Source organism: Lepus europaeus, chromosome 21 (assembly GCF_033115175.1).
Source record: "Lepus europaeus isolate LE1 chromosome 21, mLepTim1.pri, whole genome shotgun sequence".
Taxonomy (NCBI): Eukaryota; Metazoa; Chordata; class Mammalia; order Lagomorpha; family Leporidae; genus Lepus; species Lepus europaeus.
This window is the reverse complement of record NC_084847.1, coordinates 56,843,058-56,855,837: the sequence shown is the minus strand read 5'-3', so window position 1 is coordinate 56,855,837 and position 12,780 is coordinate 56,843,058. Positions and strand designations below refer to the sequence as shown.

The window sequence follows — 12,780 nt, the reverse complement described above, 5'->3', positions numbered from 1 at the left end:
CACACTGACGGCTTCCGGCAGGTGAGCGGGCGGGCACGCCCCCAACAGGTGAACGACCAATCAGAGGCGTCCGCCCAGCGCCACACCCACCAACCACAGGCACCGCTGCTCCAGGACGCCCGGCTCCCTCCCCCCCACTTCCGGCATGGCGGCCCCGGAGCGGAGCGAGAGGAAAGGGGAGGAGAGGGAGAGGTTCCGCGGCCCCGGGGCCGCGCGGCGTCCGGCCGCTACTTACTGTAGGAGTAGCTGCTCACTTCCGAGGCGAACGGGGAGTGGGCCGACTTGGTCTGGCCTCTGGCCTTGAAGCCCAGCTCCATCTTCCTGGCTTTGGCGGCCCTTTTGTGTTGACCCTCTCTGGCGGGCTTGAGAGACAGGCCGAGGCCTTTGGCCAGCGCCTTCCGGTCCTTGCCCAGCAGGCTGTCGTAAGGGGTCAAGTACCTGCCGCAGCCCCCGCTGCTTTTCGACTTGGCCCCGGAAGTGTCCGAGAACTTGAAGGGGGACTTGAGCTTGTCCTGCTTGGTGAGGGACAGGGCCTTGTCCAGCTTGCTCGCCAGCTGCTCCTGGTCGCTGGCCATCTTCTTCTTCTTAATCTTCAGCTGGGGAGGGAGGTCGGGTCACACATGAAGACGCACGCGCGCCTCTCGGGAGCCTGTCCCCCCGCGGCTGATTCACGCCTCCCCGGCCTCAGTCTTACGCCCTGTGAAATGGGGCTGCTTCCTGAGCTTCGTGGGGCTGATCAGAGAGGAGGCGCGCGGAGCCCCCGCAGCAACGCCTGGCCCAAAGTAACCGCTTACTACATGGCCGTCCCCGTGGTTCCAATGAATTCCTGGCACTGTCTGGCAGCTGCCAAGCCAGGCCTGGAGGAGGGTGGAAGGCAGCAAGACGGCAAACCCAGCGACCCGCTTATCTCGGGCGCCTAGAGCAGCTGCCGGGGCCGGCTGCACGGCTAACCCAGCCCAGCCAACTACCGGCACCAAAGCTGCCAAGGGAACGCCTGGAGGGCGCCTCGGATGCCTGAGGCAGGACGGTTAGGATTTGCAGATTCCCGCTCCCACGGCTACCGTCGCCGAAGCGAACCCAGTGCAGTTCCAGAGCGATGGCTGCCTCGCCTTCCAACATTTTCTGTTTTCTCTAACCAGGTTGCGTTTCGGGGCAGGGGGGGTCAGGACAGTGCCACGGAAACCACGGAAGCATCCCGGCATCCCTCACCACGACTTGATCCTAACGTACTGAGAGTCTCCCGCGGGACCCCGGTCGTCCCACTACACGGAGTGTCCAGGGCCCTCTGATGGCCGCATCAGCCAGGGCTCCCGGCTTTTGGGGGGACAAAGCACGCCAGTCTTTAGACGGGGGGCTTTCGTGGACCGTGACCTCCATCTCTACAGAGGCGCTCAGCCCATCATCACCCCCCGGAGAACTCAGGAAGCGCCAGCGCCAGCCAGAGCTGCCGAATGGCGATGCTGCTCTTTGAACGGTCACACCACTCAACCACACAGCAGCCGCGCCGTCTGGCTGAGAACCTGCAGCCACCCCGCCGGGCTTCCACGGGGCCCAGGAACGCCCTGGCTCCGCCCCCAAGGCTGTGCAGAAGAGCAGGGAGGAGGCACTCTGGCACTGAAGCAGCCGTGCCTACTGCGTCCCAACGGCCCTCCCCCCAGTGTCGTTGCTGACCTGGCTCATGAAGTCAGCCGAGGCTTCCTGCTCTTCCCAGCTCTGGTTCCTCCCCCTGGCCTTCCCCATGGCGACGAGAGCTTCGTGTTCCTCCTCGGGCCCCTTGTGTCTCTTCCGTATCCCTGCTCCCAGCTCGTAGTCATCGGACGCCAGCAGGGCCTTGCTGCTCAGCCTGCAACCCAGAGGCACCGCCGGTCAGCACCCTGGCCGGGCCACACCGGAGGGCCGGGGGCCAACCCTCGTGGCCCTGGACGGGCAGGCTCCGCACGCCGCTACGCAGTGAGTGAGGCCAGAGCGACGCCCCCGGGGAAACAGGGCGCGGGTGCCAGAATTCTGGGCTATTTGTGAATGAGGCAGAATCAGAGTTCACCGTGAGAGGAGGAGAAACCGTCAAGTCAGCATCCCCTGCTGGCCTCTCTCGTACCCCATGCACGCCTCACAATCGCACAGACACACGCCACCGTGCACGGGGAGACACCAGCTTGCCCAAGACGCGCCCAGAGCAAGGATCAGAAACGCCCAGGAGAGCCACCAGGAGGGGAGGGGAAGTCAGGCCGAGAGCTGACAGGAAGCCGGAGCTGTCCACTGATCTCGGGTGTCCCTGGGAGCGCGGGCATGGAGGGACAGCTGTCCCAACCGAGGCTTCACTTGCTTGCTGTGAACCTGCTGCCTTCCCGAGCGAGCAGAGAACAGCTCGAGGTGGAGGAGCCCTGGGTGAGCCTCGCCCTCTGCTCGCGCTCTGGCCTGTCGTCACAGAACGCCACCCAGTGCTGGGTACTGCTCCCCAGACAGGAGGCTCAGGAACGCCAGCTCCGGGCCCCAGGTCAGAACTAGGGGCGCGGCTGGGACTCGCCCGGCCACTCGCAGGGCCACGCCCAGGCCGCTGCTGGTGGCCCCTGCTGCCTATGCTCCTTGTCCCCTCTGCCGTGGCCACACGTGCGTCCTCCCTTCAGACAGGAACAGCCACGGCAGGTGGAGGGTGAGATGCGGGGGCCCTGGGGCCATCCCACTGCCGCGCCGGAGCCCTCTGACGCCCCTCTCTAGTGCAGAACCAGGTGCCTGGAGGTCCCCAGGCCCGGCGCCCCAGCAGAGGAGCACATAGCCCTCTCCGTGACAGCCTCCCGGGCCAGTGCTCCGCCCCCTGCCCTCACGAGAAGCGCTCCCGGGCAGCATCCCAGGACACCTGAGAGGTGCCCATCCCCGGGACAAGGAGGATGTGGCCCGGAGCAGGAGGGGGCCCTGGTCTCATCCAAGCCAGCAGGAAGCGCCGAGGGACATGTCGGACAAGGAGGGACCAGGCCGCGGCACGAGGGCCCATTCCGGTGGGGCTGGCGGCTCGGCAGGGAGGACGGGTGGGTGCAGCTCGGGTCACGGCCTGGGAAACCTCACTGGGCCGGGCCGCCCGGCTCCAAGTGCTGCCTCACTCCTCCTGGCCCCAGCCACGGGAGCCCCCGAGCGGGGGGTCAGAGCCCGCGGGACTGGAGGTCCCAGGGCGCCCGGACGCAGGCACCACTGGGCCCCGTGCTACTCCCCACCGAGGGGCGGCCTTACTTTCCGCTACTGGTGCGGCTCTTCCCTCTCTTGCGGGGGGGCGACAGGGCGCTCGGGGCGTGGCTCCGTTTCCGCGGCCTGCCAGGGCCTCTGCGTGCCAAGCTTCTATGGGGTTCCTCGTGCCTGTCCCTTAAAAAGAATCACAGGCTGGGCTGTGAACCTGCGGGGCAGCCGGGGCGCGGAGCTGGGGCACAGGACGCGCACACACCACTCGGGTCCACACACACCTCTGACACCTGCCACTGCCTGCCGGCTGGGGGCGGAGCCCCGGGGCGGGGGCGGGCACTCACTCGCAGTCTCGGCGGCGCTGCAGCTTCACCAGCTCTCGCTGCTTCTCCTTGTACTGCCGCTGGACCTCAGCCAGCCGCATCCGGAAGTCCAGCTCCAGGGCGTCCATGTCCTCCAGGGACGACTTCATGGCGTACATCTGGGGGGCAGGGGGTTGGGGCAGGGGGAGAGGGATGAGCGCTGCAGCCGCCACCCCCACCCCTCAGACGGGCCCGGGGAGGCTCAGTGCTGTGGGATCATAGGCCCCTGGCTCACGTCTGTCGCCACCCCTGACAGCTGCGGCCCCGGCCTCGTCCGCACTCTGGGGACCCCGCCTCCCACGAGGTGAGGAAAGCAGAGTGTGCTGCAGCAGGGGGTAGCGGGGGCTCCACCCCGAGCCCCCCCCCCCCCCCCCCCGTGGAATGACACAGGGAGGCTCCGAGGGCCCGAGGCCCCAGGCTGTCCTCCCGTGCTGCCCACGGGAAGTGGCTGCTGCGCTATCAGACGGACGGACTAAAGCCCACAGGTGGGAAACCCACGGCCTGGCACCGCACAGCAGGTGCGTGGACGAGGCGGGACGCGGCTCAGACCTCTGCGACTCCAAGGCCCCGCCCACAGCCCCTGGGCAGGGCGAGCTCCAAGGCCCCGCCCACAGCACGGGGCAGGGCGAGCAGCCACGGCTCACCCGCTCCTCTTTCTTCTGCATCCAGCTGTATTTCTTGTGAGGCTTCAGCTCCCGGGGGAGCCGCAGGTTCTTGAGCGGGTCCACGAGCGGGCTGTCCAGCACCTCCTTCAGCATGTGGCTGCTGGCCGCCAGCAGGCTCTCCAGCGACGGCCGCACAGCCAGGCCCGGCTCTGCACCTGCACGCGGGGGGAGACGCGGCTGAGCCCACACAGGCTATGCGGGGGCTGGCGAGGCTGCCGTACCCGCCCAGCCCAGCGCTCCCGGGGCAGGCAGGGCTCATGGCACAGGAAAGAGAAGGGGCCCAGAGTAAATGTGGGCCCGGGAGTGCCCGGCCCCCACCCCAAAGCGCTGAGGCAGGCAACAGGTGTGTGAGCACAGGGCACTCTGGAACACAGCAAAACCTCAGGAGTCACCGGAGGCCGACAGAAGTTCCTCTGGGAGCGAGCCTCCCAGTCTGCTTTAGCGCGACGGGGGAGCTTCCCACGTGAAAATGCACAGTGGACATCAGAACAAAACAAAAAACCAAAGGAGCCCGGGATAAAAGCACAGACCGGGAAGTGCAGGAATCCAAGCCCCCAGCACGCAGGTCCCCCCCCCCCGGGGGGAGGCCACTGCGGGTGCAGTGTCTGCTCGATGGTGCCGGAGCGTTCATGCACACTCACACGCGAGTGCAGGGAGCACGCCTGGCACCCTCGAGAAACCCGGACACAGCGGCCGTCGACAGACGCCACGGCCCACTTGGCTTTGTCTACCGCCTTTTCACACTTGTCCGGAATACACCGATCGGCCTCCTTACTGGCCTGGACCGTAGGAAAATCACCATTGCCTGGGGTCTACAACACTGGAACGCCGGCAGCTCTAAACCCAACAGCACCGTGGCTTCACTGGCGTTGACGCGTTCCGGTGACCCTACAGGCCCCTGGGCACCGGCACTGAAGGTGCCTCCTCTTCACTGCTTTGCTGGGCAGTGGGGAGAAGCACAGGGCTGTGGCAGGTGTGCGTGAGAAGGCTGCCGCCGTGGGGTTAGCGTGTGCGTGTGTGTGCGTGTGTGTGCGCACATGTGTGTGGCGTCACAGACGTTCCTGTGGCAGGTGTGCGTGGGAAGGCTGCCGCCGTGGGGTTAGCGTGTGCGTGTGTGTGCGCACATGTGTGTGGCGTCACAGACGTTCCTGTGGCAGGTGTGCGTGGGAAGGCTGCCGCCGTGGGGTTAGCGTGTGCGTGTGTGTGCGCACATGTGTGTGGCGTCACAGACGTTCCTGTGGCAGGTGTGCGTGGGAAGGCTGCCGCCGTGGGGTTAGCGTGTGCGTGCGCACATGTGTGTGGCGTCACAGACGTTCCTGTGGCAGGTGTGCGTGGGAAGGCTGCCGCCGTGGGGTTAGCGTGTGCGTGCGCACATGTGTGTGGCGTCACAGACGTTCCTGTGGCAGGTGTGCGTGGGAAGGCTGCCGCCGTGGGGTTAGCGTGTGCGTGTGTGTGCGCACATGTGTGTGGCGTCACAGACGTTCCTGTGGCAGGTGTGCGTGGGAAGGCTGCCGCCGTGGGGTTAGCGTGTGCGTGTGTGTGCGTGTGTGTGTGCACGTGTGTGTGGCGTCACAGACGTTCCTGTGGCAGGTGTGCGTGGGAAGGCTGCCGCTGGAGGGGTTAGCATGTGCGTGTGTGTGCACGTGTGTGTGGCGTCACAGACGTTCCTGCAACAGGTGTGCGTGGGAAGGCTGCTGCTGGTGGGGTTAGCGTGTGCGTGTGTGCTTGTGTGCACGTGTGTGTTAGTGAGTGTGTGTGCACTTGGAAGGCTGCCAATGGTGGGGTTAGCGTGGTGTGTGTGTGTGCGTGTTAGTGTGGGTGTGTGTATGTGTGTGCACTTGGAAGACTGCCAATGGTGGGGTTAGCGTAGTGTGTGTGTGTGCGTGTTAGTGTGGGTGTGTGTATGTGTGTGTGTGCACTTGGAAGGCTGCCAATGGTGGGGTTAGCGTGGTGTGTGCGTGCATGATGTGTGTCATAGACGTTCCTGCCACCTCCAGCTGGTGGGGTTAGCGTGGGAATATATGTGGGTGCAGGTGTGTTAGTGTGTGTGTTAGCGTGTGCGTGCGTGTGTCACGGACATCCCTGCCACCTCCAGCCGGGAACCTCAGCAACAGCAAAGGGGAACTTGTTTTGGTCTCCACCAAACCACAATGAGTGGGATTTTAATTTTTTTTTAAACTGACATTTTCTTTGAAAACTAAAACACGACCATTCTCCGGGCAGGACCCCATGGTGCCTGGTCCCCTATCCGAGAGCCCAGGTTCAAGTCCCAGGCACTCGGCTTCTGATCATCCCTGGAGGCGGCAGGCAGCGCTCCCACCCACGGGGGACCCAGCTGGAGCTCGGGGCTCCTGGCTCCCACCCGGCCCAGCCCCGGCTGTTGGCAGGCATTCGGAAGCTTGCTCGCTCGCTCGCTCTCTCTGCCTTGTCTCTCTGTCTCATCACTCTTTCAAGTAAACAAGAGTACACAAACAAGACTATAAAATTATAAAATTAAACTTTTTTTGGAAGTTCCACGTGCGCCGCACCCGAGCTCTGTGCTGCTGTCACTGGGCTGTGCAGGCTAGAACTGCCGACCTGCGGGCCCTCCCAACCTTCACAAACGGTGAGCGTGGAAGGTGCGAGCTGGCCAGAGGGAAACGGACAGATGTGTCCCGAGCGAGCACGAACGAGCTCTGACGTCGGTGGACAGAGCCCCTGAGGCCCACGCCAGGACCCTGGCAGCAAGGTGGCACCGGCCTGGCCTTTGCCCACGAGGTGTCTCCCGTGTCCATGGAAGACGTTATCGCCAGTGTCCCCCAGGGGGCACCAGTTCACTCTTCCATGCCTTGGGGAAACTGAGGCCACCAAGCAGCCCAGCCCGTGGGCTTCTGGGGTGGCTCCTCCCCGGATTCTTAGGTGTCGGGTAAGACAAGAACAACGTGGAGACAAAGCCACGCACAGGGGTAAGGGCACAGAGAAGACAGCCACCGACAGGGCTGGCACACCCTCCCGCTGCAGCCCTCCGGCCCCAGAACCGCCCAGTCCAGCCTGTGGCTTCACCGCGGGGCGGGGCGGGGGGCGTTGCGGCACAGCGCTTGGGACACCCGCATCCGGCAACAGGGTGCTGGCTCGAGCCCCTGGCTACTTTGCCTCAGATCCAGCTCCCTGCGACTGTGCCAGGGAGGCAGCAGGTGGCAGCCCAAGTACCCGAGTCCCTGCCACCCACACGGGAAACCTGGATGGAGTTCCAGGCTCCTGGCTTCCGCCTGGCCCAGACCCACGTCCGTTTGGGGAGGGAACGGCAGATGGAAGGGGTCTCTCTGTCTCTGTGTCTCTTTCAGATGACGAAACATTTAAAACAAGAAAAAGGCTGATGCAGGGGCCCGGGTGACACCTAAGCCTGGACGGAGCCAGGTCCGGCATGGCAACACCAGCCGGCCCCGGACGGGGAGCCCACAGAGGTGACCCACAGGACAGGTCTGGCCGTCTCTCTGAGCCCAGGGCCCGTCCCGCCACGTGCCCTCCAACCTCACCCCTCTTCAGTCCCCACTGACACCAGCAGCCGGCAGGGGATTTTTCATGTTCTGGGCGGGGGGGACCTCTCGTGTACTGAACTACCTTAGAGAGAGAAAGAAATCGGCAATGAACTCTAGAACAACAGCACCAAACCGAGGGGTCCCGGTGCAGCCACGCCTGGGACCACAGGAAGCCTTGTGGACGTGGACTCTGACCCCACAATCCCACTTCTGGGATAATCAGAGCTACAGCAAAGAACTTTCTCCAGGGACGATCACCCTGCTACTGGCAACAGGAAAGAAAATAAATAAATAAAGCAGAAATGACAGCGTAGGACTGCATCATCGAAAGCCAGGGCCTGCATGGGTAGAAAAGGGGGCGGCCTCTTCAGAACACATCTTCCAGGGGCCGGCGCTGTGGCGCAGCGGGTTAACGCCCTGGCCTGAAGCGCCGGCATCCCATATGGGCGCTGGTTCAAGACCCGGCTGCCTCACTTCTGATCCAGCTCTCTGCTGTGGCCTGGGAAAGCAATGGAGGATGGCCCAAGTGCTTGGGCCCCTGCACCCGCGTGGGAGACCAGGAAGAAGCTCCTGGCTCCTGGCTCCGGATCGGTGCAGCTCTGACCGTTGTGGCCGACTGGGGAGTGAACCAGTGGGGGGAAGATTCTCTCTGCCTCTCCTTCTCTGTGTAGCTCTGACTTTCAAATAAATAAATTAATTAAAACACACACACACATGTGGAAACCCACACCTGGGGAAGATGTCTCATACAGATTGCACTGAGTTACAGAGCAGGCTACAGAACGCTGTTTACAAAGCGACCTTAATTTTAGATGTCACGTGTGTGTGCACAAAGGTTCCAGAGGAAGCACACAAACACCAGCAGGGATATTATTACCTCCCGGCCGCTGCGACCCGCGCCCTCCTCTGAGCCGGGTTCCGGGCCGTGGCCACCGCGGCACCTCCAAGTTCTACACTGAACACCAGTCACCGTGTGCCCAGCCTCTCCTGCCAGAGCCACCCCGTTCTCTCTCGAGGGACACCCCTCCCTCGACACACACCCTCCAGTCCACAGCTCGGCTCGGCTCGGCACGGCACCGGCGGCCTGAGCCATCTCCCCGGCCATGTGAACCCCAGGCAGCCAAGGAGGGCGGCTCTCAGCACTGGCGCCGGAGCCAACAGGAAAGAGGGGGCCTCTTCCAGGAGGCTGCCGAGCCTGGGAGGCCCACGGGCCCAGGAGCTGCCGGAGCCTGCCTCGAATGAGGTCAACCGAGAGAAAAGTGGAACGTGGAGAGGGAGGGAGGGGTAGGACGGGGGAGCAGGTGCTTGGGAAGAGAAACGCCCGATGGCGCGGTCTGCGCACCTGGGTGCAGCCGCACCTGCAATCACTGTGGGCCATGGGCCATGCAAACCTCCTGCTGCCTTTTCCTAAGTCAGTTTGCAGGGGGGAGGAGGGGCCCCTCCCTTCAAATCCAAAGACAAATTTTCACCACCACCAGGAAAACCCACAGGTCAGCTGTCCAACAAGCTCAAGACGACGGACCACACGATCTTCCCATGGTTTCTAAGAAACACGGATGGAGAAACCATCCGAATGTGGGGAGGGGGGCGGGGGCGGGGGCTCTCAAGCCTGAAAAGCCCCAGCAGGGTGGGAGCAGGGCCCCGCAGCCTCACCTGCGGCCTCCTGGCCCCTGCGTTGCAGCTCCAGCTCCGCGATCTCGCTCAGCAGGGTGATGCCATGCAGGAAGCTCTGCTCCAGGCCCAGGCTCGGGGCCGCGGCTTCTGGCTGCTCCAAGGCCGGGGCCGTGTCGGCCGGGGACGGCAGAGGCCTGGCCTGGGGCAGCTCTGCGGCCGCAGCCAGGGCGTTCATGCCGGCCAGCGGGTCCTCCAGGCCAGGCAGGAACTGGTCCGAGCTCACCTCTTCCAGGTAGCAGCCGCTGCCGGGCACAGGTGCAGCCTCCTGAGGCTCCAGGCCCAGGCACTGCGCCTCCCTGGCGGGCACGTCGCAGTCTGACAGTTCTAGGTCGGCCCGGGGCTCGCTCAGGCCTTCCTCGGGCCCTGCCTCCGCCGTGGGCACCTCCACCGGCTCTTCCTTGGCCTCCACCAGCGTCTCGGGTGTCAGCCGGCTCCCCAGCTCCAGGGCGGCCGCGCAGGACTCTGTCCGGCCCGGCAAGTCCACCTGTGCTTCGGCCCCTTCCGCAAAATCTGGGCACTCGGGGGGCTCCACACGGCCCTGGCCGGCGGCACTCAGCGCCTGGGCCTCCAGCAGGCCGCCCCCACAGCTGCCCGCGGGGCTCGCGGCCACCATGGCGTCCGCGGCGGGCAGGGCCAGCGGCGACTGTAGGGGCGGCAGCTCAGCCGGGCCCTCGTCTTCGTCCTCGACCTCGGCCTTCACCTCCCTCTCGGTCAGGGTGTCTTCCTCCGGGCTCTCCCGCAGCGGCTCTGGCATGGCGGAGGGTGACAGGCGGATGGGCTTGTCCTCAGGCGAGAGCGCCAGGCGCTCGGGCCCCTCGGCGGGAAGCGGCACATCGGGGGCCAGGCCGTCTGCGTCGGCGGCCGCCGTGGGCTGCAGCAGGAAGGGGTAGGGCCTGCCGTAGTGTGGAGGCAGGGCTTGGAACGGGTACCTGGGAGGGATATCTGTGGAGGACACAAGGTCGGCGTGTCAGGGGGCTGTCTCTACCACCCCCCACCCACCCCCGCCACGCGACAGGGACCAGGCTGCAGCCTGGCTGTTGCACGGTACAGCTCTTCCCCAGCGCTGAGCTATGCATGTCTGGGCCCCAGGGGTCTCGCACGCCCCAGGGCAGAGACTGCCCCCTCCCCACTCAGGCCGAGCAGGAGCAAACACAACACTTGGTCTGCCCCAGCCTGTGTCCCCGGCCTCCCACCAAGATACGTGGCCAAAGCCTAGGGCCCCACAGCCCCCAAGGCAACCGTCACCCTGAGAGCAAGCTGCCCCGTTGTCCCATGCCCAGTCGGGCTCACATTCGGAGGGGCACCTGAGGATGTGGAGCGCGAGGTTGGACCATCCCCCGGGGCCAGGCACGCACCCAGCGCCCAACACCAGCATCACGCCACATCCCACAGGGACGGGCGGCCACCTGCCTGAGCCCACGCGGCGTGGGTGCCGAGCTGTGCCGAGCACACACTCCCGCGAATACCCCCGGAGAGGAGGACACACAGCCCTTGGACCGGGCAGGCAGCACGCGCGGAGGGGTGGGATCACTGGGCACCAACTGAACGCCGAGTGAGTGACAGGCCTAGTTTGGTTGAAGCAGCACACGGGCCCGCTGGGGTGGGGGCTAAGGCGATCCCTAGGTTCCCTGACCCCAAGCAGGGCTACAGAGACCCATGAAGGCCCCCTGAATTCACTCCACAGCTAGGCAGCACGCCCGGTACACAGCAGGTGCTCAGCAGAGACCACGGATCGGCCTCGCTGGCAGCCAGAGCCGGGCCTGGGGGGGGGGGGCAGACGCAGGCCCCCGGGGTCCCAGCCCCGCCCCTACCTGTGAACAAGGCCTGGAAGGGGCTGGGGGCTTCCTTCTCCAGTTCCAAGTCTTTCTTCTCCACCACGTTCTCCGGTGCCTCCTCCTTGCGGGTGATGCCAGGTGCCGGGGGCGGGGAGGCGGGCGGCGGGCTGCTGGGGTGGGAGCTGGGCGTGGCGGGGTAGGCGTAGGTGGGCGGCTTGGACACGTCCTCCAGCTTCTGGATGACCTTGGCCTTGAGGGCGGCCACAGGGGACGCGCGGGGAGACGGCGGCGGGCTCACGGCTTTGCTGTACGCGCCCGCGGGGCCGGTGGCCAGGCCGGGGGGCTTCCGAGGCAGCAGCCCGGGCCCTGCGGCGGCCAGGCCGGCCTTGCCCGCGGCCTCCAGGCTCCGTTTGCTCACTTTCTCTTCCATCTCGGCCCGGTGCTCCTGGGCCTTCAGCCGCTCCTGCTGGGGAGGGACCGGCGGGCGGGGTCAGGAGCCAGCAGGCACAGCACAGCGCCTACTGGGCCCCAGGGTCCCCACACCCGGGGCAGAACCTCAGGGCAGAGCCCGGGGGGCTGGGCCGCCCACCCACACCCAGGCCCGGGATGGCCATTCCGTCACGGCACACGTGTAACAAGGACGGTGTTCCCTGCGGAACCCCGACGGGCAGGGGTGGGGGTAGGAGTGGGGCACAGAGTCCGCAGCTTCTGGGTGGTGGGGTCTCGTGGCCGGGGCGGAGACGTGGGCTCCCTGAAAGACCACGAAGCTGCCCACTGCCCCGGTCCCTCCATGGCACTAGGATCCCTGGCCTGGCCTGGGTGCAGGGCTCACTGCCTGCTTCGCTGTACCACCTTGGGAATCAAAGAGGCCGAGGACGGGCCAGGTGCGGTGGGTCCAGCTACCACCTGCAAGGCCAGCGTCTCCTATGGGCGCCAGTCAGAGTCCTGGCTGCTCCACTTCTGATCCAGCTCCCTGCTAAGGCGCCTGGGAAAGCAACAGAGGATGCCCCAAGTGCTGGGGCCCCTGCACCCGCATGGGAGACCCGGCTGGAGCTCCTGGCTCCCAGCTTTGGCCTGGCCCAGCCTCAGCATTGTGGCCACTTGGGGAGTGAACTAGCGGATGGAAGACCTCTGTTCCTCCTCCTCTGTCATTCTGCCTTTCAAATAAATCAATCTTAAAAAAAAAAAAATGTGCTTTGACGAGGCATCGGGAGTAAGCGAGCTGGGCCAGGCCCGGCAGAGCTGAGATTAAAACCCAGAGCCGGCGCCGCGGCTCACTAGGCTAATCCTCCACCTGCGGCGCCGGCACCCCGGGTTCTAGTCCCGGTTGGGGCGCCGGTTCTGTCCTGGTTGCTCCTCTTCCAGTCCAGCTCTCTGCTGTGGCCAGGGAGTGCAGTGGAGGATGGCCCAAGTGCTTGGGCCCTGCACCCCATGGGAGACCAGGAGAAGCACCTGGCTCCTGGCTCCTGGCTTTGGATCGGCACAGCACCGGCCGTGGCGGCCATTTAGGGGGTGAACCAACGGAAGGAAGACCTTTCTCTCTGTCTCTCTCTAAGTCTACCTGTCAAAAAAATTTAATTTAAAAAAATTTAAAACCCAGAGCCGGGGGCCCTGAGAA

The 12,780-nt window shown here is 65.2% G+C and overlaps 1 protein-coding gene across 2 annotated transcripts in view; it reads right to left on the bottom strand.

Moving 5' to 3' along the window:
• TNRC18 (trinucleotide repeat containing 18) overlaps positions 1 to 12,780 on the bottom strand; it is a 74,164-nt gene that overhangs the window by 29,478 nt on the left and 31,906 nt on the right. Inside the window, exons 9-15 of one of the 2 annotated variants that reach the window (XM_062180448.1) lie at positions 11,199 to 11,628; positions 9,367 to 10,329; positions 4,175 to 4,350; positions 3,513 to 3,649; positions 3,223 to 3,351; positions 1,672 to 1,843; positions 236 to 596 (exon numbers count right to left, since the gene is read on the bottom strand). In XM_062180448.1, the coding sequence (XP_062036432.1) occupies positions 236 to 596; positions 1,672 to 1,843; positions 3,223 to 3,351; positions 3,513 to 3,649; positions 4,175 to 4,350; positions 9,367 to 10,329; positions 11,199 to 11,628 (2,368 nt within the window). The remainder of the gene's footprint in view (positions 1 to 235; positions 597 to 1,671; positions 1,844 to 3,222; positions 3,352 to 3,512; positions 3,650 to 4,174; positions 4,351 to 9,366; positions 10,330 to 11,198; positions 11,629 to 12,780) is intronic. The other variant, XM_062180449.1, reaches the window with a different exon arrangement.